At 48.2% G+C, this 23,670-nt stretch overlaps 2 protein-coding genes and 1 long non-coding RNA gene across 4 annotated transcripts in view; 2 read left to right on the forward strand and 1 right to left on the reverse strand.

The window, feature by feature from the left end:
* The first annotated feature begins 1,047 nt into the window (after window positions 1–1,047).
* Window positions 1,048–10,171, forward strand: LOC310833435 (calmodulin-1). Its single transcript, XM_083716179.1, has 6 exons — window positions 1,048–1,336; window positions 3,956–3,986; window positions 4,636–4,779; window positions 5,818–5,924; window positions 7,449–7,584; window positions 9,516–10,171. The coding sequence occupies exons 1-6, from the start codon at window positions 1,334–1,336 to the stop codon at window positions 9,542–9,544; spliced, it is 450 nt and encodes a 149-aa protein (XP_083572305.1). The 5' UTR covers window positions 1,048–1,333; the 3' UTR covers window positions 9,545–10,171.
* Window positions 7,592–9,416, forward strand: LOC310833599. The gene is made up of 2 exons (XR_014558833.1): window positions 7,592–8,538; window positions 8,608–9,416. It is a non-coding gene; the product is annotated as an uncharacterized lncRNA (long non-coding RNA).
* Window positions 10,172–11,036: 865 nt separating the features above from the next.
* Window positions 11,037–23,670, reverse strand: part of RPS6KA4 (ribosomal protein S6 kinase A4) — a 38,143-nt gene continuing 25,509 nt past the window's right edge. For both annotated transcript variants that reach the window (XM_083715653.1, XM_083715654.1), the window contains exons 11-17: window positions 21,175–21,308; window positions 19,965–20,058; window positions 19,498–19,668; window positions 18,274–18,465; window positions 16,753–16,912; window positions 16,293–16,456; window positions 11,037–15,194 (exon numbers count right to left, since the gene is read on the reverse strand). In XM_083715653.1, the coding sequence (XP_083571779.1) occupies window positions 14,985–15,194; window positions 16,293–16,456; window positions 16,753–16,912; window positions 18,274–18,465; window positions 19,498–19,668; window positions 19,965–20,058; window positions 21,175–21,308 (1,125 nt within the window). In that variant the 3' untranslated portion in view covers window positions 11,037–14,984. The remainder of the gene's footprint in view (window positions 15,195–16,292; window positions 16,457–16,752; window positions 16,913–18,273; window positions 18,466–19,497; window positions 19,669–19,964; window positions 20,059–21,174; window positions 21,309–23,670) is intronic.

The following is a 23,670-nucleotide window of genomic DNA, read 5'->3' on the forward strand; positions in this document are numbered from 1 at the left end:
AGAAGTAGGATGTATATGAATTATTCCTGAAAAAGAAACTATTGAATGTGTGTGAAGAGTTGTTAACATGTTGAGTTTGGGTACTTGTCTCTAGAGTGCCTGCCTATGTACCCTTCACACATGATACTCAAATGTGCTTCTTGTTACTGCCAACTCATTTAATTTTGTGAATTAGGTATTTAAAAATACAATCTGTGAAATCCCTTGGAATTTCAAAACCCTGCAAAAAGGATGGGGAGAACCTTTGCTGGGAGCCCTTCAGATGTTGGACTCCAACTCCCATGAGCCCCCAAGACTAATGGGGAAGCATGATGGGAGTTGTAGTTCAGCAGCACCTGGAGGGCTACAAGGCCCCCAGCCCTGCAGTAAACTGACAAAGGAGTACAGGACAGTTTAACATGCCTTCTGGCTTGCACTCTAAAGACTTGAGGAATGAGGTTATTGCCCCTCCTTTATTGTCCATTTCTGGTCGCCCAGCCACTGCCACAGTGTCCTTTCTCTTGTCAGATCAAGATGAGCAGGTGGCAGCAAAGGTTGCAAGGTTTTTAGCTGGGACAATTAGAATAAGATCCAGTAGTTGACTATTGATTCAAAACCGTAAAATACATTTTATATAGTCGACTTTTTATTTATTTTCTTTGTATATCGCGTTGTTGTTTTATTGCTATGGCCGATGGCTGACGCAAATAAAGATTGGTTCATTCATTCATATGCTCCCAGCAGTCCTAAACAGCAAAAGAAATAGGAATTATCACACCCAGCCATCCCTTTTAAGTAAAGCTCCCCTTTACTTGTGTGCCCCCCCCCCGATTTCCACCTCCCCTTTAATCACCCTCTAAAAAATACCGCCGACAGCATCCCTTTCCCCTCCCCAACTTCCTCTTCTCCGTAACCCACTTATTTACATTCCCGCCCCCTCCTCCTTCCCGGCTCACAACACGCCCTATTTCCTCGCGGCTTTCCCTTTAAGCTGCCTCCCCTGACGCAATGCAGGTGAGGCTAGGCCAATGGGACGTCGGGCGGCGGCGCACGTGACTGCGGAGGGGGCGGGCCCGGGAGTTATTTAAAGGGCCGCCTTTCCTACTGCTGCGGCCGCGGTTGCCGGGGGCTCGCCGGAGGGAGGGGAATGCGCGTGCGCGCGGGGCCCGGGAAGTAACGTTTGGCGCTTGCCGTTAGAGCAGCAGCAGAAGAAGAAGAAGAGGAGGAGGAAGAGGGCGAGCGAGAGCGCTTGCGCTTGCCGGGCAACGGCGACGACTCAGCCCCGGGTGGAGGGAGACGGACGCCAGCCAGGAGCCGAGAGGTCGCAGCGCCGCTTCCCCTCCCCCACGTCACCATGGTGAGCGAGCGAGGGAGGGAGGGGGGCTTAAATGGGGAGGGGGCGAAGCGTGAGGTCATGTGAGGAGGGGGGTCTCGACTTGCCCCCCCCCCCCGCAGTGTGGCGTCTTAAGGAGGGAAGGGGTCAGGCCCCTTTTCTCAATGGAGGGCTAGATGGGGAGGGGACCCTCTCCAAAATGAAGATCTGTGTGTTGGGGAGGGGTCTTCCACCATGGAGGTCTTAGGATGGTCAAGTTCAAGATAAATAAGGTTTTTTAGGATTCACATCCCCTCCCCCAAATAGGATGTGCGTGGTGTTGGGTTAATAAAAGATGGGGGGCGGGTGCGTCGATATCTGATGGGGACGGAAGATGGGGGCCTTTGTGGCTTTTATCATATCACTGGGTCACAGGGAGGGGGGCTGGGACATCCCACCAATGATGGCATATTATAGGGTGGAAGCTAATGAAGGTGAAGAAGTGGGAGGGGTTCAATGTGTCTTTCCCCCTCCCACCCCTCATTTTTTATTTTTACCCATGTTGGGGGTTTGAGGAGCTGGAAGTGGATGGGTTAATAGGAGACGGGTGTAGAGGAAGAAAAACCTGTACATGGCCAGCTTCCCCCCTCCCTTTGCAAAGGATGTGGGGGTGATGAAGTCTAAGGGGAATCTTTTAACTTTTCCCCAAAAGCGGGACGAGCCAAGAAAGGAATCGCCTCAAAAACAGCTGCACCTGTGGAACACCCTCCCCTTAAAAATGAAGGTGGAAGTCTTCTTGGAATGGGCTGGGGTGGAAGAGTCCCATAAGGCCTCATAAAAGTATGCAGCACTGGCAGAGAGAGATTTATAAAGGTTGGGATGCTGAGAAGAGGATCTCTTAAATAAGAGGGGATTTGATAAAAGTGTGGATAATGGGATAGTTGGGGGATTCCTTATATTCCCCCAAAAGTGGGGTGCTCAGCTAAGAGGCAGTTGATGGAGCATTGGCAAGAAAACTCCTGAAGAAGGAGGGTGCTGTGACGAGATAATATGATAAAGGGGTTTGCGTGTCTTGAAATGGGAAGAACATAATAATTTGCAAAATTGAGAGCAGGTGGATAGGAAAGGGGGTGCCTTTAAAAGGAGATTCTGTTGTGTGACTAGAAAACCTCATTTTGAGGGTGCTTGAACTGCTGAGAAACAGAAATGATAGTAGACACCTAATGGGGGAGAAAAGAGGCTTGGGTATGCAAGGGGGGGTGAGAGTAAGAAGTGGAGGACACACCCTTCAAGGAGTGTGCATGCTTGAGAGAATGACTGTGCTTAAGGCATCTCAAGTTTAAAAATGTGATAATGACAATATATAGACAAGGGTATATTTCAAAGAGAGGATGCATAGGAACGTTGGACTTGGTTGTGAGGAGTGGATAGTAAATCAAAGTTTTAAAAATGCAAAATAATGTGCTTTGTAGAGATCCAGATCACTGGTCCATCTTGCTCAGTGACTCTCTGGGTTTTCTGGCAGAAGTGCTCCCCAGCCCAGCCTGGAGATGCTGGAGCTCCAACCAGGGACCTTTTGCATGCAAAGGAGGTGCTCTTCCACTGAGCTACAGCCCTTACCTAAGGCCTTGCACAGACAGATGATGGGGTTGGGAGATGCAGAATGAGCAGACAGGAGGGAGGATCTGTGTTCATTCTCCCTCTCCCTCATGTGGTTTCCATTAAAGAAAGAATTAGTGGAAAGATACTGGAGAAACTGGAAAGAGGAGCTTCCCTGAGAGAGGATAAAAACTCCCCTTATGATTATAAAAGGAGAACATTGAAGGGGTTGGTGTGATGTTGGTCACCCACCTTCTGATGAAGAGGGGAGGGGTACATGTTCCCAGGCTCTGTTGTGTCCTCCAGGTGTGAAAACGTAGATTGTAGCCTTCTAAGGGCAGAGATCTCCCTCTCTCCTGTTTTTGTGTTCATACTGCTTTGTAAACCACCATAAATGTTGGTTATAAATAGAAAAATGCTAACAATCTAAAGTGGGATATTGACACAGGAACTTGGAGCATGTGATAAGGCTACATAAGGAAGGGTTAGGAGAACTTGAAGTAGGTGAGGTGAGAACCATAGGGGGCAGGAGCCCATCCAAGTTTGGAAGCGGGCAGTACAGGGTGTGTGGAGAAGAGAGTCAGAGAGGAGGTGGTGGCCTCATGTTGCCCTTCCTGAAGGCTGAAGTTGATGGACTGTACCTTGGGAAGAGCACTTGCTTTGCATGCAGAAGGTCCCAGCTTCAATCTCCAGGAAGGGCCAGGAGAGACCCCAAGTTGAAATCCTGATGAACTGCTGACAATCAGTGTTGACAGTCCTAAGCTTGATGGACAAATGGCGTAAGGCAGGCCTGTGGGTGTGTTCTGTTCTTAGTCCATATCACTCCCTCTACTTGGGTTGAGTGCAGATGTGAGTCTTTGGGAGAGTGTGGAGGCAACAACTGCATTGAGTTCAGAAGTCAATGAGTGTGTGTGAGTGAGTGTGTGTGTATGTGTGTGAGAAAGAGAGAGAGAGAGAGAGAAAGAAAAATAAATAAATAAATGGGGTGCGGCTGTCATGGACCAGGAAGGCGAGACCTGCAAAACTTACTAACTTTCTCTCTTCTCCCTCACCATTCTCCTGCAGGCTGATCAGCTGACAGAGGAGCAAATAGCAGGTGAGAAATTATCTTGCTCCTGGGGACAGGAGCATTGTCTAAAGGGTTGATGGTACCAGTTGTGTGGCATAAATGCCGAGAGAGCCAGCAATTGGTGCTGGACTTGGTCCTCCATCCAAACTCTTGCGTGGCCCTGAACGTCCTAGCTAAACTCACTGCCTCACAATCTCCCAGCCTTTGCTCCTTTCCTGTGTAAAACAGGAGCATGTGTAATGTCCTTCCTCAAAAGTACTTCTCTGAATACTGCTTGACCGCTACCCTACTGATTTAAACCCTTAAAGCCAGCTGAGTGTACCTTGGAAGGAGGGGAAGTGCATGCTGATGTAGCCGCGTCCTGAAAAAATGCTATTAAAACAGTACTGGGTGTTTGGGCCCAGGATCTTTTAAGGACTGATGCATTAGGGCGGTTCTGTCCCCCAGCAAGACTTGGATAACCTGCATGGGATAATACTTGCGTTCTTCCCCCATACACAGCCTGGGTACTCCTTCCCTCTCCATACCTGCCACGGTGATAACTGGGTTTAGAAGGAGGTTACAAATGTATTCAGTTAGCCCCTTTCTGGTTTCCTTTCTGAGTTTGGGGACTGGGACTTGGGTTGGAAAGGTGAATATCTGGCCCTGAGCTATCTCTCTTCCCTGCCTCTTTCAGAGTTCAAAGAGGCCTTCTCCCTCTTTGACAAGGATGGCGATGGCACCATCACCACCAAGGAGCTTGGCACCGTCATGCGCTCCCTGGGGCAGAACCCCACCGAGGCAGAATTGCAAGACATGATCAATGAGGTGGATGCTGATGGTGAGCTGGGCGCCCAAGACTCTGGGGACGAGTGGGAAATGGGGTAGTGCTGGAACAGGTATTGGATTGGAGCAGTGCTGGAACTGGAGGATTGGCCCTCCAGTTAGAATTGTCTTGTTTCTTTGGTCCATTTACGTGGCGCAGGTGGGAAATTGACACATTTATTTTAGTCTTTGTAACTTGCCCTAGTGAAAAGTCTCAAGTTTGGGTAACAGTAGTTGCATCTTAGAAGATGCATAAGCCCCAATCCTCATTGGTCAGGGCCAGAGTAGAAGATGGAGGATGCTGGGTCCACAGCAGCCTTTTGGGTGAAAGCATCAGCAAGCTGTCCTTGGTGTGCTGTTGAAACCTGGGCAGGAAGGTGAGGAGTTGCCTTCTTGAACTCACAGGCTGATCCTACTGGAAGTACAGCCTGGCTTGGCTGCAGGGGTTTGCCACCCTCTGGACTGATTATTCACCCACCACCCAACTGGGCTCCTGCTCAAGTTGTTTGTGGGTGAACTCCCTTAGCTGCCTTCCCAGCTGGAGGATAATCCAAGTTCAATCATGGAATGTTGTGGCTCCTTCCGAAAGAGAGCAGGGCCTATCTGGCACTTACATGCAGTGGCGTAGCGTGGGGGGTGCAGGGGGGGCCGGCCGCACCGGGTGCAACATCTGGGGGTTAGGGTTAGGGTACGCAAATCCACGGGTTAGGGGGCGCAAATCTACGGGTTAGGGGGTGCAAATTACTTGCCTTGCCCCGGGTGCTGACAACCCACGCTACGCCACTGCTTACATGGCCCTTTCCCCTTATTCCCCTCAGTTACTTGAACACACCCCTGAAACTGGGTTTCTCCACCTACTCTGGTGTCTGGCAAAGCCATTGTTGCCCCGTCCAGGGGGAAGAGGAAAGCGTTTCCAGTAGCCATTGTTCCCTTGAAAAGTATTGACCCTGCTAGGCGGGAGGGCAGACCAGCGGACAAGACTTCCATGTTGCTACACAGGTGATCTCAGCAGCAGTTTTTTAGGCACAGCACTAAAGAGCTGACCCTTCTCCAGGGAATGGCACCATCGATTTCCCAGAATTCCTCACTATGATGGCTCGGAAGATGAAGGACACAGACAGCGAGGAAGAGATTCGTGAGGCCTTCCGAGTCTTTGACAAGGTAGGGGGGCTAATTTTGTGATGAAAAGATGTTTGCTAGGATTCTATACAACTTGTTCACTAGTGGAACTAGTGGCATTCTGCACATGCTCAGCATCCCTTTTCTCCAGTGGATGGCCTACAGCAGGAGAGATGTTTATCCCAGGTGTGGGGATCCTTTGGCCCTCCAGATGTTGCTGAACTACAACTCCCATCATTGGTAATGCTTGCTGGGGCTGGTGGGAGTTGTAGTTCAGCAACATCAGCCAAAGGTTCTGCTGTATCCCAGCAGATGAGGCTCTAATTCCAAGGCCTCGGGATGGGCTTGGAAAGAGATTTCAAGGAGCCCAAGGGTAGGAATCTTTGAGCTGAACCAGAATGCCAAAAGTTTGTTAGGTCACATCAGTCCTATAGCTAGAACACTAAAACTAACACCAGCTTTCTTGCTGGTTAGCTGCTGTTCTTCCTGGTTGGGATCAACACTTTCACAGAGGTTTTCCAGTCTCTCTGCCCTTTTAGCTCTGCCGCCTTGTTTCTCTTTGAAGCAAAATTATTCCAATGACTGGGGAAAGGTTGTACAATAGAAACTGCTGCTTTTTAGCCAGAGATTGAAAATTTCTGAACGCTTTTCCTAGGAACTACTGGCGGCAAGTCCCGTAGTGGTAAAAGCATTTCCCCTTGGTGTCGGCCATTATGATCCTCCCTCTTCTACTACAGAGGATGGTTTGGTGTCCTACTAGAGATGCAGTTGGTTCACATGGGAGAACAGTGAAGCCAGCAGGCCTGGCTGATGCTCTGTGTGAACTGGGGATGGAGTTTTAAGTGCTTCCTAGACTCCTTTGTGAAGTGCAGCTTTTTGGTGAGTGCAGTAACGTTCCTCACATGATCAGTCTCATTGAGTCGCTTTAGGTTTTATTCTGGGTGCCAAATAAACCCTGGGGCAAGAACTCCTCTTCCATCTGAATCCAGGCCACTTGGCCAACTGGCTAGGACATGAGGAATCTGTTCCCCGGGTTATCACACATGTCCCCCCTCCCTTCTTTGCAATTTGAGAGAAAATTGTCTGGAGAAAATGTCAAAACAAAACAAATCTGCAAATAGTTAAAGAATAATTTAGAATCAACTGTAAATTTGTAGAGAGGAGTGGAGAAAGGGTCTCTTTAAGGAAGAAAACATCTTTACAGAGGAGTAAAAGTGGAAGGAGAGAGAAAACGGTTAGAAGCCGTGTAGCTTGTTTTGTTCCATGGTCCACAGTGGAAAGGATCAGTGTCTGAAGTGTGGGGGTTAAGAACATAGGAAGAGCCTTTCTGTTGGATCAGGTCAAAGGTCCACCTGTTCCAGCTTCCTGTTCTTACAGTGGCCAGCAAGAAGGACCACCGGACAGCCATAAATAGTCACATGCATCTGTGCTTCTTCTTGATGTTTCTTTCAAAGTGCATTCATTTGCTTTATGGGGAGGGTGGACAAGCCAGCTGTGGATGGAGTAATAGGTTATTATGGGTGTCGACGTCCTCTGCCTCTCTCCCTTTCCTGGTTCCACACACAGGATGGCAACGGCTACATCAGTGCTGCGGAGCTGCGTCATGTCATGACCAACTTAGGCGAAAAGCTGACAGATGAAGAAGTTGACGAAATGATCCGGGAAGCTGACATAGATGGGGATGGACAAGTCAATTATGAAGGTGAGGAGGGGAGTTGGGTGCGGTGGCACGAGTGGCACCACAGAGCCGCCATCCTCTTGGGCAAGTCGTCTTTGTTTCAATGGGTCTTGCTCAGGAATTATGACCCACATAATTTTCAGAGATTTGTTTAGAAAGATGGATGCTAGAAACTTGTGTAGATCTTTAAAAAAGCCCCAAGAACCTCAATTTTTCCTAAAGTGATGGTTTTAACCTATAAAGCCTTACATGGCTCTGGATCTCAATACCTTAAGGACTGCCTCTCCCCATGCAAACCAACCTGGACCCTGCACTTGTCATCTGGGGCCCTTTTCTATATCCCCCTCCCCGAGACCTTCAGAAAGTGACAACACAAGAACGGGCCTTTTCTGTGGTGGCTCCCCGCTGGTGGAATGCTCTCCCCAGAGAGGCTTGCCTGGCGCCGTCATTCCATATCTTTAGGTGCCAGGTGAAAACATTCCTCTTTACCCAGGCCATCGTCCATTAAATAATCTATGACCTGTTAAATGTGGGAGGATTGTTACTATGGCTGTTTTATTATTAAGCTGTATGTTATGTTATGTTATGTTCTGCCCCAGGGTCTCTGGATAAAGGGCAGTATATAAATAGAAATAATAATAATGGATAATAAGAATGATGATGATGAAAGGGCAGACTCTGGCCCTGGGACAAATAGTGCCCTGGGTGAGAAGAGCCTTCTTTGTGCCCCTCCCCCATGGTCAGTTTTGCAGGGCTGCTCACAGGGCTTATGGGGACTTCGGCAGGTGTGGTTTGCCTGTGCTACAAAGACCGACACATGTCTGTATGAAGTCAGGGGCCACCAGGGCCATAGGAAACAATTGTTGCATGCACCGACTACATGGGAGAATCCTTGCCCGCAACACCTCCTTGTCCTGGGATCAAATTGCCCGAGAGATGTGCTTCCTTTTGTGGGGATAATGGAATAGGGTTTGGCTTGTGCTTCTCCTGAGAACCTCCTCCAAATTCCAAACCCCTTCTGGTGGAGCTTCTTTCTGCTTCCCGGAGCTACATCTCTTCTGGTTGTGGTTTGCTGCTGGCCTCCTCTCCGCTGCTCTCGCAGGAAAGCCTTGTGGAGGTTTAGGCCTCTATTCTTCATCACGTTCAGCACACACAATGGCTGGGGCTGCAAGCTCCCCTCCCTGAGCTCCATCACTCTCTCTGCAGCTACCAGAAGTAGGCCATTTGTTGGAATGAGGTAACCAGGCCGGCAAAATCCCCCAGGCCCAGAGTAAGGGTAGATTGGTCTCTTATCTCATTATTGAGTATTTCATTGTGAATATGAGGGTCGGATTCACGATGAGTGCAGTAGCCCAAAAGGAATCTTCAAACGGGAGATCTGTACTTTTGTTGACCCTGCTCATGTATCAGCTGAAGAGTGACTTGAGCAGCTGGAATTTTGCAGGAGTCCATGGGGATACTTGTACATCCTTTACAAGCTACCAGAAGAGGCACTTACCGCCCACTGTGTGGATCTACACAGAGTGCTCACTGATGGCAACCACTCCAACATCAGTGGTGCAGATATTTGTGCTAAGCTGGATCATCTTTGTCAAATTCTCTCTCCTGGTAGAGATGCCTTGCAAGTTCATCCATGGTACCAAAATGACTGATGTCTTCCCAAACATCTGAGTAGCACTATGAAGTCTCCTGACACTACTTGCTTTCTTTCCGTGCCAAAGTTGTTAAGCTTTAAGGGCAAAATCACAAAAAGCCGTTTTTGAGCACTGCACTGCCATACGTCTGGATATGTCTTGGAAAATCCAGACCTATGGCAACCCTAGGTAAGCACTTAAAAAAATTAATCCATTATTTTTATCTTTTAAAATTCATTGGTAGGAGGATATGTTTGGAAAGGTGCCTGCCTCTTGACTGTCCTGACTTACTTCCCTTTCCCCTCTCCTTTGCTCCTCTAGAGTTTGTACAGATGATGACTGCCAAATAAGAGAAGCAGCGGCCACCCCATTCCCTTTCCCTGTGCAGAATGGAAGGACTTGTCTGCTTACCATAGAAATCTTCTCCAGCTCCTCCTGTCTGTCTGGCACTCAACGCCTCCATTGATGCTTTAGCGGTTTGTGGCCATTCTCTGCTGTCTCTTCCCCCTCCCTCTTGGTTTACATGCTTGTGCCCGCGGTGGGCACAGCTGGGATGGCAGGAAGCCAACGGAGAGCCCTGGCCAGGAGAAGCGATGCAAGGCCCAACTCCTAGCATTGTGGGTAGCCCAGTGGTGGAGAGGGGCTGCTGTAGTGAAGGCGCCCCTCCACCCTTGGCTCCACCACTGCCTTGTGCCTGCGCTCCCTCCCTCTCCAAAGGCCACACCCCAGTTAGCGTGTAACCCTTGCATCCATGGACTGTTTTGTTCAGCTGAGTGCCTCCTTCCGCCATCTGCAGTTGTCTTCCTGGGAATATCTGCATATCTTGGGTATATTGTAACTGTTAAACCTCTTAATAATTGCCGTGCCCTACCCCCTCTTCCCTTACCTTCCAGTGGCTTCAGGGAATGATTCTGTTCCATTCCAGTTGGTGTATGGTTTCTTTTTCTTCTTTTGAATAAAGTCTGTGTGTTTCAAAAGGGGTGGGCCCAGTGTGCTTTGTCTAAAGACAGTTTGCTCCTTCAAGGCAACAGGCTGCATCATCTGTTCCTCTCACCGGCTTGGAAACAGATCTCTGTAGAGTTCCCCTTCCCATGCAAAGAGCGCCACAGATCCCTTTTCATTCTTGTCTTCCCAGAAACTAGAGAATAGCATTTTCTCACAAGCTTCCCACCTTGTGTGAATCATCACGGGGGCTGTTTCTGGTTCTCTTGGATGGGGGTGGCTTAAAAATGGGGCAGACAGCCAATGGGGCATTTTAGCCTGTAGGGAGGTTTTATTTGTGCATTAGGGGTGCTTTTGATGACCTCAGAGCAGCACTAGATTGGTGGAAGTCAGAAGCTACAGTACACTCGGTGTCCAACATGGGAAAGAGTCCAAAAAGTGGGCAAGGCAAGAGAAGGAAATTCTACACTAGCATCCAGAACTGCAAGTGTGGCCACAGGGGCAGACGATGGGGGCTGCAGTTGGATTTCTGGGGCCTAATGAAAGCACAATCAAGGGATCATCTTGAGTTCTGCATGTTAACCTTGACACATACCCTGTTCCAGGCCTCTTGCACCAAGCTGTGCACATCAAACCAGAGGTTGGGTCTGCTCATTTGGATTTACTGCAGGAATGCATCAACCACACAATTTCGATTTTGCCTTTGAATTGTCCTGGGTCCAGTATATATCTATGAAATCAAGTTCAATCTGGCCAGTTTTATCTCATGATTGGTAAGTGCTCCGGTTTTGGCTAAGTGGGCGATTGGACCTTGCTGTTGCATTTGGTGACAACCTCTGTTGCAATTGGAGAGGGAGGCATAGGCTTCCCAGTGCCAAGAGTAAGACAAAACACGTTGGCTTCAGAGGTGATTTTTATTTTCAAATAAAAAATACACAAGGTTTGGTTGCATGGATGAGATGCCCCTGATGGCTGGTTCTTGGCCTTTTGTGCTGCTTAGAGAAGGACTTAAGAATACATTCCCACTCAATCCTCCACCATCTCTTCAGCATAGAGTATGGGGGATATGGCAATTAAGACATACACGCACGCACACACATACATACATATAAACACAAACATACATGGATACCCAGTTCCCCAAGGAGGGGGAGCCCCCCTCCCCAAATGAAAAAAGCTGCCAAGTGCAAAAAACATGAACGAGGGGGAGCAGCTGGCAAGACTCTTTTCGGTAAGCATCTCTGCTACAAATCTAAACTTTTTAAACGGCAGTTATTGTCGTGCTATTCCCAAAAGGGGAAATGTAGTTTTGGTACAGGTGCTGAGAATTCCTTGTTTGAGATCTTTGCAGTTTATTTAAATAGAGTTCCTTAGCTGAGAGTCCACTTAAAACAAGTTAGATGGTTCAAATAAGTAGCATAGACATATGCCCAGAGTTTCTCTCTTAAACACTGGCCCATTCACACTGGTGATGAAGCAAGAATGAGTTCTCCTGGGAAGAACAGATACGTGTTTCACATTCGCTCACTCCCAAAGGGAATGGAAGCAGAAGAGCTGTTTTGGGACCCTCTCCCCATCATACTGTGACCAAAACAAACATATTTTCTCTCCTCTAGTCCATTTTCCTTAAATCAGCAAGAAGCATTTGGGAGCTGCCGAGGAAATCCAATTCATCTCCGAAAGAAATTGCACTTTTCATGCCCAGGAAGGGGGGAAAAGGTTTTTTTGGGGGGAATATTATCTGCGGTTTCACTTTCTTGCCCCTCCTATATCAGTTAAAAAGGGGTGGGTGGGTGGATACTTTGTGAAACACGGAAAAGAAAGCATTTGGTTAAATATTTTCCCTTAAGGTGAACACTTTATATTCTAACACCAAAGCTAGATTAGCTATAAATAGTGAGGTGAGAGCAGTTTTCTTCAGCTGTTGAGGATGTAAGGTGATTGCTGAGGGAATTCAAGCTAGTTAAGAGGCTGACCTCACTGCATATCCTGGGTTGAATGGATACAGCTAGTCAATCCATGAAATAGATTCCAAAATTTCTACTTTTTGGGGTTGGCGAGGGAGGAACCTATTATTTCCCTCTCTCTGGCTTCAAAGTTACCAGGTAGTTTACATCTCTAATTGCACTTCCCTTTAAAGTGACTAACAATGCACTCCTATCTATGTCTACTCAGAAGCAAGTGCTATTGTTTCAGTGAGACTTCCTTCTATGTAAATGTGTAAAGGATTGCTGTCTAAACCTAATTCTCCCTTTTCCTGTATTATTTCAGGGCATTCTGGCATCTTATTATTATTTTACTACAATAACATTTTCATTCCAGATTTGATAATTCTAGACAGACACATACACATGGCTTTCTATTCATACACTTGCTATATACTAGAATTTCTTAGATCTGGGTCTCAATAATCTTTGAGAGTCTGCTGGGTCAGGCCAAAGTTCTATCTGGTCCAGCATTCTGTTCTCACAGTGGCCAGGCCTATGGGGAACACACACAAGCAGGAAATGAGGACAGCCTCTTCCGCTGTTTTCCCTCCCATTATTCAGAAGCATGGTGCCTTTGAACCGGGAGGTAGTACACAGGCATTAGGACTAATAGCCATTGATAGCCTTGTCCCCTTTTAAAGCCATCCAAATTGGCGGCCATCAACTATGGCTGTGAGTTCCATAGTTAATTACACACCTTTTAAATAATTCCTCCCTTTTATCTCTTCTGAATCTCCTACTAGTCTTCATTGGCTGACCTCAGGTTTCAGTCATTCCCCCTTAATCTGATGAACAGATGCTAGGTAATTAGAATCCCTCAGTGCTCTATAAACACGTACAATTATTTGCTTTTAAAAGCTTGGACTTTTGACAAAATGTGAACATAACCTTTCTGCAACAATAGTGTAAGCAAAAAGGGGTTACAAAAACCCCCCACAAATTAATCATAGAATTGTAGAGTCGGAAGGGGTGCTCAGGGTCATCTCCAACCCACCTGCAATGCAGAAATCTCAACTAAAGCGTCAGTGACGTATGGACATCCAACCTCTGCTTAAAAACGTCAAATGTTGCAACATGACTTTCACATTCATTTATACAGTCACAGATGGGCTGGGTCTTAGTAGTAAAAAAATAAATCTGAATTTTGGAAATGGGATCTCTGCAAACTTCCAAGTTGTGATGAGCGAAATTCTGAATTTCTGTTTATTTTAATGATCCTATCCAAGCTAATGCAATCAGGATCCTGCTCTCAAATTAGAAGTGAGCAAAAGTCAACGCTTCCGTTTTGTCTGTCTTAAAAAGTGGGAAATAACTGGTTCTAACTAAAATCTGATTCCAAGTGCAGTTACAAGGTGTTAACAGAATTGGATTTAACAATGTGATTTAACAAAGTTCCTTCCCCATCTTTCAACATTTTATCTTGTTCTACCTCTTAAGTGAACAAGGAGATGGGGCAGATTTCTGAAGCTGAGAGAATGATTTTCTCCCTTCCCACTGCTAAATTCAAGTGTGTTATCACACAAACTCCACCCCTCAAGCCTGCCTGCAGCATTTTATTTTATAAAAAACATACAGATATTTCTCTCTTTCTAAAAATATACTCTCTCTCTCCTCCTCAACATTCCCACCCTCTCATCCCATTTTTGTTTCCTGAAGTGTCTGAGCTTTAATATACAAAATCTCCCAGCACAGTAGATTCTGCTGTCATTGTAAGGCAAAAACCCAAACCCTTTTTGCCCCACATTATCAGAAATTTGGGGGAATCCCTCAGCAGACATCTCCTCCCACCCCCTACCCCGCTTTTCCGCAGAGGTTCCTATTTGGCTTGTTAACCCATTTGCATCCACGGTGCATCCTATATTAAATAAAGTGGTGAGTGATTCTGCCCCTTCCCCTCCCCCCCCCCCGCCCTGCCCGTCCCTGCGATACACAGCCCTTGTTCCCTGCCTGGCCCTGCTCCTCTGGGTTGTATCCCCAAGTAGACCCATTGAAACAAATGATCCCAAGTTAGCATGCCCATTCATTTCAGTGGGTCTGCTCTGTGCATTACTAATGTTAGAGACCACCCTCTGTTGTTTAACAATAGCGGGAGGTGCCGAAAAGTTTCCTTGGCGCTCGGCTGTCTGCCAGGATAAAAACCTGCCTGTTTTTTGTTGTTGTTGTTTTGCTGTTTTTTAGCAGCCTTTCCCAGGAGAAAATGTCTACACACACCCTCCCGCAATACATGGTTTTGGGCTCAAGGGAGGCAAATCCACGTCTTAATGAAAATAGCTCAGCTGTTTTTGGCTGGGTTCCTCTTCAATTGTAACCCCTGACCTTAAATCACCTGACTCCAGTCCCTCAGGAAAAGGGACCAGCCCCTCTTGTGCTTTCAGGGGGAGGGCTGGGGTGGAGACGCATCACCTCCACATGGCCTCCACTTGATCAGTGTAAAATAACTCTGCACCTACAACCAAACCTCTTCTGGCCCTGCCTTTGCAATGGGGTGGCAGGTCCTGAACCATCAGAAAGGGAACACGGATTTAGTATTTAAAAAGGTGCGGTGCCTTCTTATGGGGCTGCCCTATGGTCTCCTTGTTCTCCCTACAGCAACTGAGCGCCCTGCAAGAATCACAAGGAGTCGTCCTCTTGGCAGGGGGTGGGGGCTGCAAATCTTTCCCCACAGAGAGAGTTTTCCTCTGAAAGACGTGGGCCACTTTGAACAACAAAACAGACCCCATCATGAATGAAGGTGGGGGTGGAATCAGGGGGGTGGGGTGGGGTGGGGTGGAGGGAGGGGGCTTCCTCCCTCAACAGCAACATAGACAATAAATACCCACTTCCCTCCTGACCAAGCGATGCACCTCCTCTCCTCAGGGTGCTATGAGGGAGGGTCATGGCAAACTCTGGGAACCTTGGCTTTGTGGGGGCGAGAAGAAGTCGCGGAGGAGGAGGAAGAGGAAGAGGAGGAGCTGCTGCTGCGGCGGGCTTCGGCGCCAGTGCTCGACATCTTCAGTTTGCGTCGCTTGGCAAGGGGGGCGTGCTCCACGCTCTTCAGGAAAAAGCCTTCGCGCTTGCCCTTGTTAAAGGCCTGGGAGAGGAGAAAGAGTTGCAGCTCGAGGGTTTGTCCTTTTGTCTTTTGTCTCGAAACCCTAGCCACCTCTTTTAGGTTTGTGGGCAAAATTTGGGTTTTTGAAGAAGTGCCAACCCATCTGGTCAATCTCTTCCCACTCCCCCAGATCAGCCAACAACCCTCCTCCAGAAAGCTGGAAAGAAAGTGCTTTTCCAAGTGATCTGGGATCAGATCCAGTAGAATTAAAACTATGTCTTTGAAAGCACACAGATGAAAGAGGAAGTAGGAAAGAGTGCTGTTTTCCTACTTTCCTCCTTCCACTCTGCATACTTTTCAAGGGAGAAGGTAACCACCCTCACCGGATGATAAAACTGGCATCCGACTGCCATTTACCGTATTTCTCGCTCCATAAGAAGCACTTTTTCCCTCTTAAAATCTAAAGGGAAATGTCTGTGCGTCTTATGGAGCGAATGTGTGGTCCCTGGGGCTGGTGAACCCGGGCTTCCCCCGCCAGCCCCACAAGCTCGGGGAGCAGCGGGAAGGCTGTGCGCAGTCTTTCCGCTGCTCCCCGACCTGCTTTTTGGGGCTGGCGGTGGGGGAAACCCGGGCTTTTACGGGAGGTGGGGGACGGGGCAGAACGTAGGCTGCCCTTCTCCCTCCTCGGGGAAAAGCCCCCAAGAGCCACACACACGCTCCACGCGGCTCATGAAATGGAGCGCTGAGCAGAGCCTGGGATGCATACAGGCTCTGCTCAGCTCTCCCTTTAAATAATATTTTTTTTCTTGAATACCCCTCCCCCCAAAAAAAAGTAGGTGTGCCTTATGGTCAGGTGCACCTTATGGAGCAAAAAATACGATATTCCTCTCAACACTCAGGCCCAACATAACACGAAAAGCAGTGTTCGGGAAACAAGATGGCCGTTGCTCCAGAGGAGCTGTGCCACGCCTTAATGTTCATAAGGTGAGTGTAACCTATGAACCTTGCAGGCCGCACCAGCACAGGAGTGCCCCCCACCCCCGGCAGGATCCTCTGAACTCTGGTGCTCCCCATCCATTACATTTCGTCTTATTCGGTTCCCCCAAAGAAACTTCCTGCTCGGGTTGTCCAGCTTCTTACCATAAAGGCAACGTTGACGCCAGTTCGCACAGCAGGCCCTGAGCTCTCCAGAATGTCCGGAGTCATGAGGGGTGTGGAAGAGAGAGCGCTTCCATCTTGGAGCCACTCGCTGTAGCGCAAGCTCGACATCTTCAGCCGCTTGACAGGATCCACTGTGAGGAGGCCTGAGAAGAAGAGAGGAAGAGGGAAGACACATTAGCAATGCTTACAGACCTTCTGAAATCCCCAAATCCACAGATAACCCTGATTCAACATTTTCTTTGAGGGTTGTTTTTATGGATACAAAGGAGCTTCTTTCAGTCCTAAGCCGGGTTTTTCCAAAACCTTCAGAATCTCAAGTGCAAAATGTTTTTACCTCATTTCCCTAGCACCAACTGAGTCCCCTCAACCTTCCCATTCTCAGAAAGGAACACGCCATGTACATTTCCCCAACTGGTGCCTAAGTCTATTCCCCCATCACCTCTAACCAGCTCCTTTGCCTCTTCAGAAACGTTCTTCCAGGCCTCGCCCTCCAGGGAGAATTGCCCCTCCTTGATCTTGTGCATGATTTCGGCTGCATGGTTCGCTGCGCTCCCTTCCTGACTGCTGTGGAAGGGGACCTGCCCAGAGAGCATGGTGTACTGGAAGAGAGAGGGCGGGAGGAGAGAACAACAGAAAGGACAATGGTTTTCAAAATAAGTACAATTAAAAGCAATACAACTACAAACAGAAACACAGTGAGGAGTAAACTCAATTACCAGAAAACATAACTTGTTAAAGCTGCATTAAAAAAAGGTAAAGGACCCCTGACAGTTTAGTCCAGTTGCGAACGACTCTGGGGTTGCGGCGCTCATCTCGCTGAGGGAGCCGACGTTTGTAGCCAGTTTTTCCGGGTCATGTGGCCAGCATGACTCAGCCGCTTCTGGCGAACCAGAGCAGCGCACGGAAACGCTGTTTATCTTCCCGTCGGAGCGGTACCTATTTATCTACTTGCACTTTGATGTGCATACCTGAACTTAAATAAGCACCAGGTTAGCTATTGGCGGGGCTTTCTTCAGCTCGAATTTACTGAAACTCAGTTCTGGCATGTCTCGGGTAACAAGGTAAACGCTCAGGGTGATTTCTGGCACCTCTTTTTCTAGAGAAATGGCACTGGCTATTGGACTGCAAGACATCCATCTCTTTGTGAGGGCTATTATGTATAAATCCTCCCCTCAAGGATACATGTGAAGTCGTGAGGCACAATAAGAGTTTTCTATTTACAGAGCTGATAAAGGGAAGCCAAACTTTCTCAAATTGGTCTTTCTTGACCAAGTCCCTACACACCCTGCTGTGTTCTTTCTCTCTCTCTCTCTCTCTCTCTCTCTCTCTCTCTCTCTCTCTCTCTCTCTCATTTTTTATTTGTAAACTGTAATTGTCAGCTGCCTGGAAACTTAGGGATAGGGATAGGGAGGGATCAAAATAATACAAAAAATCAGTAACTACAAGTAACAGAAAGAAAAGTAATCTGAGTTTGTTAAGAGTACAATGAAGCAAGTTACTAGCTCTCATGCTTTGCTGAAGGAAGCACCAGAAAGTGGTCAAGAAGTACTAGAAAAGGTTAAGGTGGTGCTGGATTTGGAGGGAGGTCCTGGCACTGCTAATCAGGAATGGGATGGGGTGCAGGGTTCGGGTGGGATGGAATGAGGGCGTGGGGAAGGAGAGAAGGAGACAGGATCGTTGTGTGGCAGGGGGCAGTGAAATCTGCAAAAGAAGTTTCTGCACACTCATTTTAAGTCGTGCCCTACCCTGCAACCTAGGATGATTTAAGGCAAAATATAGATGCTTTATTAAATATGTAAAGAGGCAGCAACGCTGCTCGTGAAAAGGGAGAAACCGGGAGAAGAGAAAGGAATGGAGGAGCTTGTGTTGTGGCCTGGATGGCGCCCCCCCCCCCCCCGTAACCACAGCCCTCAGGCCAGTCCCACTGACCTCTCTTCATTTGCACCGCGTCTTCACCTACCAAGATAACCCCCAAGCTCCAGAGGTCGCAGGACTCATCATAGCCCCCATCCTGCAAGAGTTCAGGTGCGGCATACTGCAGGGTGAAGCAGGGCGTCTGCATGGGCTGCGAGTTCTGGGGGCGCAGGCGGGCAAAGCCGAAGTCAATCACCTTCACGGGCGCTCCTTCTGACTCGTCCGCATACAGGATATTCTAAGAGGGGTCGCACCAAAAATAACAGTCAGCCTGAGTCATCTCTCTTTTTTTTAAGGGTAGCAATCAACAGCCGTGCCTAGACAGAGATCTTCTCAGAAGAGCACCCTCCCCATCCCTGCAGCAAACCATAGTTCCCATACGCCAGCTCTTGTGAGTTCTCTGATAGCCTCTGAGCTCTCATTTGTGACCAGCCAGTGGCCAGGCATGTGCCAGCTGTACCCAGAGCCCTTTAGGACCAGTGGCCACAGCTGGAATATCAAGGGAGATCCGTGGGCACCAGTCACAAAATGGCTGCAGCGGGGGGCGCAGCACAACACAAAAATAGATGTCACATCTAAAAGAGCAGGAAAAGAGCCAGCATCACAAAATGGTGTGGACATCCCTTCCCCACCCCCAGGGAAAAAAGGACACTTTCATGTTTGCTGTGCACTAGCAAAAAAATCCAGCTTTTAACATGGTGGCAGCTATGTTCTAGAATGCTCTGCCTATTTGTACTGTTTTCAGCACCTGATGAAAATGCTTTTGTCTGGGTGACCCAATCCAGACATGCAATTTTATAATGTACACTACTTAAACTCTATGGATTAGGAGTTGTATCCAGCTAACTCCTCTCACGAGTAGACCTGCTGATGGCAAGGAGTCTGTTCTGAGTAGGAGTCAGGTGGATCCAACCCTTTATTTATATTTTGACAATGCTCTTATTGTATATCCGGTTGTTTTTAAAGTCAGTGTAAATATCTTATCCTATTTTATGTAAACCGCTGAGAGATTTATGTATTTATTTGGTCTATAAATGCTGCTAAATCAATAAAAACTTCTTGTGGTCTTCACCAAGCCTTGCTTGCTGCTGAGTCCCAGAGAACGTAGGGGGAAAGTGTGTGTGTGTGTGTTTGTGTAAGAGAGAGTTTGCTTTGCCGTTGCGCTGTCATTTTCCAGGAGGCATCGGCAACCTCTTGTTGCCTGTTCTCTATCATGGAGGCTGTGGGCATCCTGTCACCCCTCCCTCCCCACCCTGCTCTCCCCTGTTACCTCAGGCTTGAGGTCACGGTGCACTACCCCGGCGTCGTGCATGAAGCTGATGGCAGAGACCAGGCTGCGCATGATCTGGCTGGCTTCCGACTCACTAAAGTGCTGCTTCTTCTTGATGCGGTCAAGGAGCTCCCCGCCCCGCAGCAATTCCATCACCAGGTACGTGTGGTACTGTAGGGAAGGAATGTGGCAAGAAAGAGAAGAGAGCAGCTGAATCCAGGAAGTTCCAGGACACAGGCCGGTACTTAATTAAGCCCAGAGAACTCCCTGGGAATAGGGGGGGGGGGGTGTCGCATCTGGCTCTGTGATTGGCAGGCAGCTTGCAGTGTCTGGATTGGCCAGCACGGGTTGAAGTTCTAGGAGTCTAGCCTTCTTTCTCTTTCTTGCCCAGCCAGTAGAGCCGCCTTTAGCCCTCTCTACAGGGAGGGCAGAGAGAGCCTGGCGTGGAAAATTCACAGGACCATTACCTGGTCAGTATGGACGTCATGCAACTTGACGATGTTCGGGTGGGCTTCGCAGATCTGCAAGGCAGCCACTTCGCGTTGTGTGTTCACTTCCATCCTGGATTAGGGGTTGGGGTGGGGTACGAAATGGGGTTGCTTTTTTATTTCAACATCATACAAAGCAGCCATCAGACACATGGAAATACACTGGTACTTAATCTTTACTATCCGGCAGAGAGAGGTGAAGAAGGAGCCAATGGCCAGGACCTATAAATCAAACCTCCGATCCATTAGGAGCATAAGAAGTGCCTGCCTGCTGGACCAGGCCAAGGGCCTATCTAGTCCAACATCCTGATCTCACATTGGCCAACCAGATGCCTGTGGCAAGCCTGCAAGCTGGACATCAACACTACAGAAACTCTACTCTCCTGTAGTTTCCAGCTGTTTTTAAAAAACAGATTTTGTTAAAGCTTTAAAAAAAGACATACACAAATTAAGATCCACTACAAAATAACTTTTTATAATACGAAAGGATTTAAAAAAACTAACCCAAATAAAAACAAAAATAAAGGGAGAGGAAAGAAAAAGAAAGAAAGAGAAGAAGGGAGGAAGGGGGAAGGGAGGAAGGAGAAAATGAAAAGAGAGAAAAAGAATACTAACTGGCATTCAGAAGCATTACTGCCTCTGACAGTGGGTGTAAAACACAAGCCATCAGGGCTAGAAGCCACTAACATTCTGAAAGTAATTAAGGCTCTGCTGGATCAGAACAAACGGCCCATGGAGTCTGGCATCATACTTCCTTCTTGGAAGCCTAACAAGCAGGACATGAGCATCAGAGCACCCTTCTCCTGCTTCTGGCAAGTGAGATTCAGAGGTAGACTGCTTCTGAATCTGGGGGTTCTATTCAGCCTTAGTCAGTGATGGAACTCTCTTCTTCCTCCTCTGCCATGGATGTGACCAACACACTTTTAGAGCCACCTTAAGTTCTCAGAGTCACAGCCCCAAAACTTGTGGCAGTGAATTCCCTTGAACTGATTATGTATGGCGTAAAGCAGGTGTGGGGGAACCTTTGGCCCTCCTGGTGTTGCAGCAGCGCCATTCTGATGTTCTTATTGAAAAAGAAAATGTCCATTTTGACATCGTTCAATGTCAAAAATGCCCTGTGCATTTCTGGGCAGAAGAATTCATTCGGGAGGGGGAAGGAGTGTGCATGGCAGTGAAGAGGACCAAGTACCTTTTGCTGATGATCTTGACAGCGAATTCTGCCCCGTTCTGGCGCTGCCGGCAGCGGCGGCACAAGGAGAAGCTGCCCTCACCCAGCGGCGTCTCTTTCAAGTCCATCTCATACTTTTGGAAGAACGAAGAATCCTGGACAGAGGAGGAGGAGCTTTAGAGCAGAACCCACAAAGAAAGAACTTCTCCCAATCACACACACACACTGGGGTGAGGATGATTTTTGGCCCAGTGGGGTGGAGCATTGCCTCCCTACATCCCCATTAGCCAACACAGGCAGATGGGCAGGACTACCCACTTGTCAATCATCCGACACCATAGCACTATCAGGTGACTGACAGGTCTCACCCCACTGTCACAAGTTCCCCCAAGCCAATGGGGGAGAAATAGGATTGTCTCCAGCTAAGTTCTACTCAGAGCTGACCCACTGAAATTAATGAACCAAAATTACTCATGCCAATCAACTGAGTGTGAATTTCATAAATTTAATCTGCCTACATGCTTGAGATTAAATAGCAAGAACAATAATAATAATCTGTTATGAATACACAATAAACCTGAAAATGAAAGAGTGTTTGGACTTTTAAATGCAAAATAATAATGATACGATGATATTGGTGATGCTAAGGAGCCAGGGAGCTTTGACAAAGCCTGGATAATAAACAGTAAAGTCTTTTAGGCCACCATTTTTATTTTTATTTTTTAAAGCATCTCTGAAAGTGGATGGAAGCCTTCCAGCATTGCCTTCCTGGGGATACAGCTGCAGGATGTCTCTAGTTATGAAGGCCCAGGCCCACGGATGGCTGGTTCCAGAATGTGGGACAATCAGGCCTTGGCACCGAGTCCATGGGGCAGCTGAGCCAGAGGGGTGGGGGGAAGAAGTGTGTTTCTCTTGGGACAGCCCTCTGCTGACACAGCCCAGTGCCCTTCCTGCCTCACCATGGGCCTCCCGGCTGAAAACAGGTCATTATACAGCTGCAGTAGTAGCCTCTGGAGCAGGCAATGAAGGTCTTTTGCCCAGGAGCCCACCAAAACTTATTGCTGAAGGTAAGCCACTCCTGCACACCTGGCTTCTCCTCCTAGGGAGCTTTTGCCCTAGATTTGGGACTGATACAAACTATCCACCCCCAAATGTGAAAACATTGTGAGGGCATGCTTTGAAGTGGTTGTCTGGAGAAGCCCTGGGTAGCACCAAATTCAAGCAACTTTGGTACTGTTGTTTTCTGCCAATCAGGGCATATTGTGAGAAGGATCAGAGAATGCTTCCCTCAGCAACTGCCCGGTTCTCCCTAAGGCACTAGCTCGTGGGCCAAATTTGGCCCGCCAGGCCTGCTCATGTGGCCTGTGAGGCCATTTCCTCCAAACTACATTCACCTGTGCCTGAGGTGGGGCAGGTAGAGAAACGGCTGGGAAACATGTTAATCCCTGCAATGACCCTGTGAGGTAGGTTCAGAGGCTGTGACTGACTCCAAGGTCACTCAGTGAGCTTCATGACCGAGTGGGGATTTGAACCCTGATCTCCCAGGTCCTAGTCCAACACTCTAACCATTACGCCACACTGGCTTCCTAGAGTACTTCTGCTATGGGGCAGCGGTATGGATGAAGTAGGTATATAAATATGGGGAAAGCAAAATGACACTGATCTGAAATATTTTCCTTGAAGCTTGAATTAGCTTTATTCTGGATTGTTTTCTTTGAGATTTTTTCTTTAAAATATAAAATGGTATAGAAATGAAATGACAACAAAAACAACAACAACAACAACAACAATAACAACAGAGCTGAACTCCCTACATATCAGCTGATGAGTGGTGAGTTCAATCCTGCTTGGTCATTATTCTATCCCTGTGGGCCAACTTTGACCGATGGGCAGAACCGGATGTCAGGGACTGGCAGGACGAAGAGGACTGGTGGGAGGTACCAGCTGGGGAACTCTCAAAGGAAAACCCAGAGGAGGAAGGCTCAGAGCCAGGGGATTGGTGGAGGGACAGAGAGGAGGGCTCAGAGGGAGAAGATTGGTGAGAGGAGGAAGCTGGAGGGGCAACAGGGGTTAGTGAGCAGGCAGAACCTGCGACAGGGAGCAGTTCAGACTCCAAGGCAGAAGCCAAGGAGGGGGCTCAAGAGACTGCAGAAGAATCCAGGAAGTCTCCCCCTCCTGCTGCAAGAAGCTCCCCTCCCCCCAGACTCCAAGAACACGCAGAGTAACAAAAAGAGCAGGTGTGCAGAGGAAGTTTGAGACTGCTTGGGGAATATTCAGGAGAGAAAGAGCCTTAAGGGTAGTAGGAGGCGTGGACCTTCAGTCCTGGCAACTGCTACATAGGGGCAAGACCTACTGGGAAGGGCTGCTGAGACCACAAGGCTGAGTTGTATTTCATTTCTTTGAATAAAGTGTTAATGTCACAGGCATCAGAAATTTGCTTCCCTTCTTGCTGACCTGCTAATCACCTGATGGTGGGTCCCCCACCTGTCAAAGTTGGGTTGCGGATGGGGGGGGAGA

This window comes from Podarcis gaigeae (assembly GCF_964106915.1).
Source record: "Podarcis gaigeae genome assembly, chromosome: 16".
NCBI lineage: Eukaryota > Metazoa > Chordata > Lepidosauria > Squamata > Lacertidae > Podarcis > Podarcis gaigeae.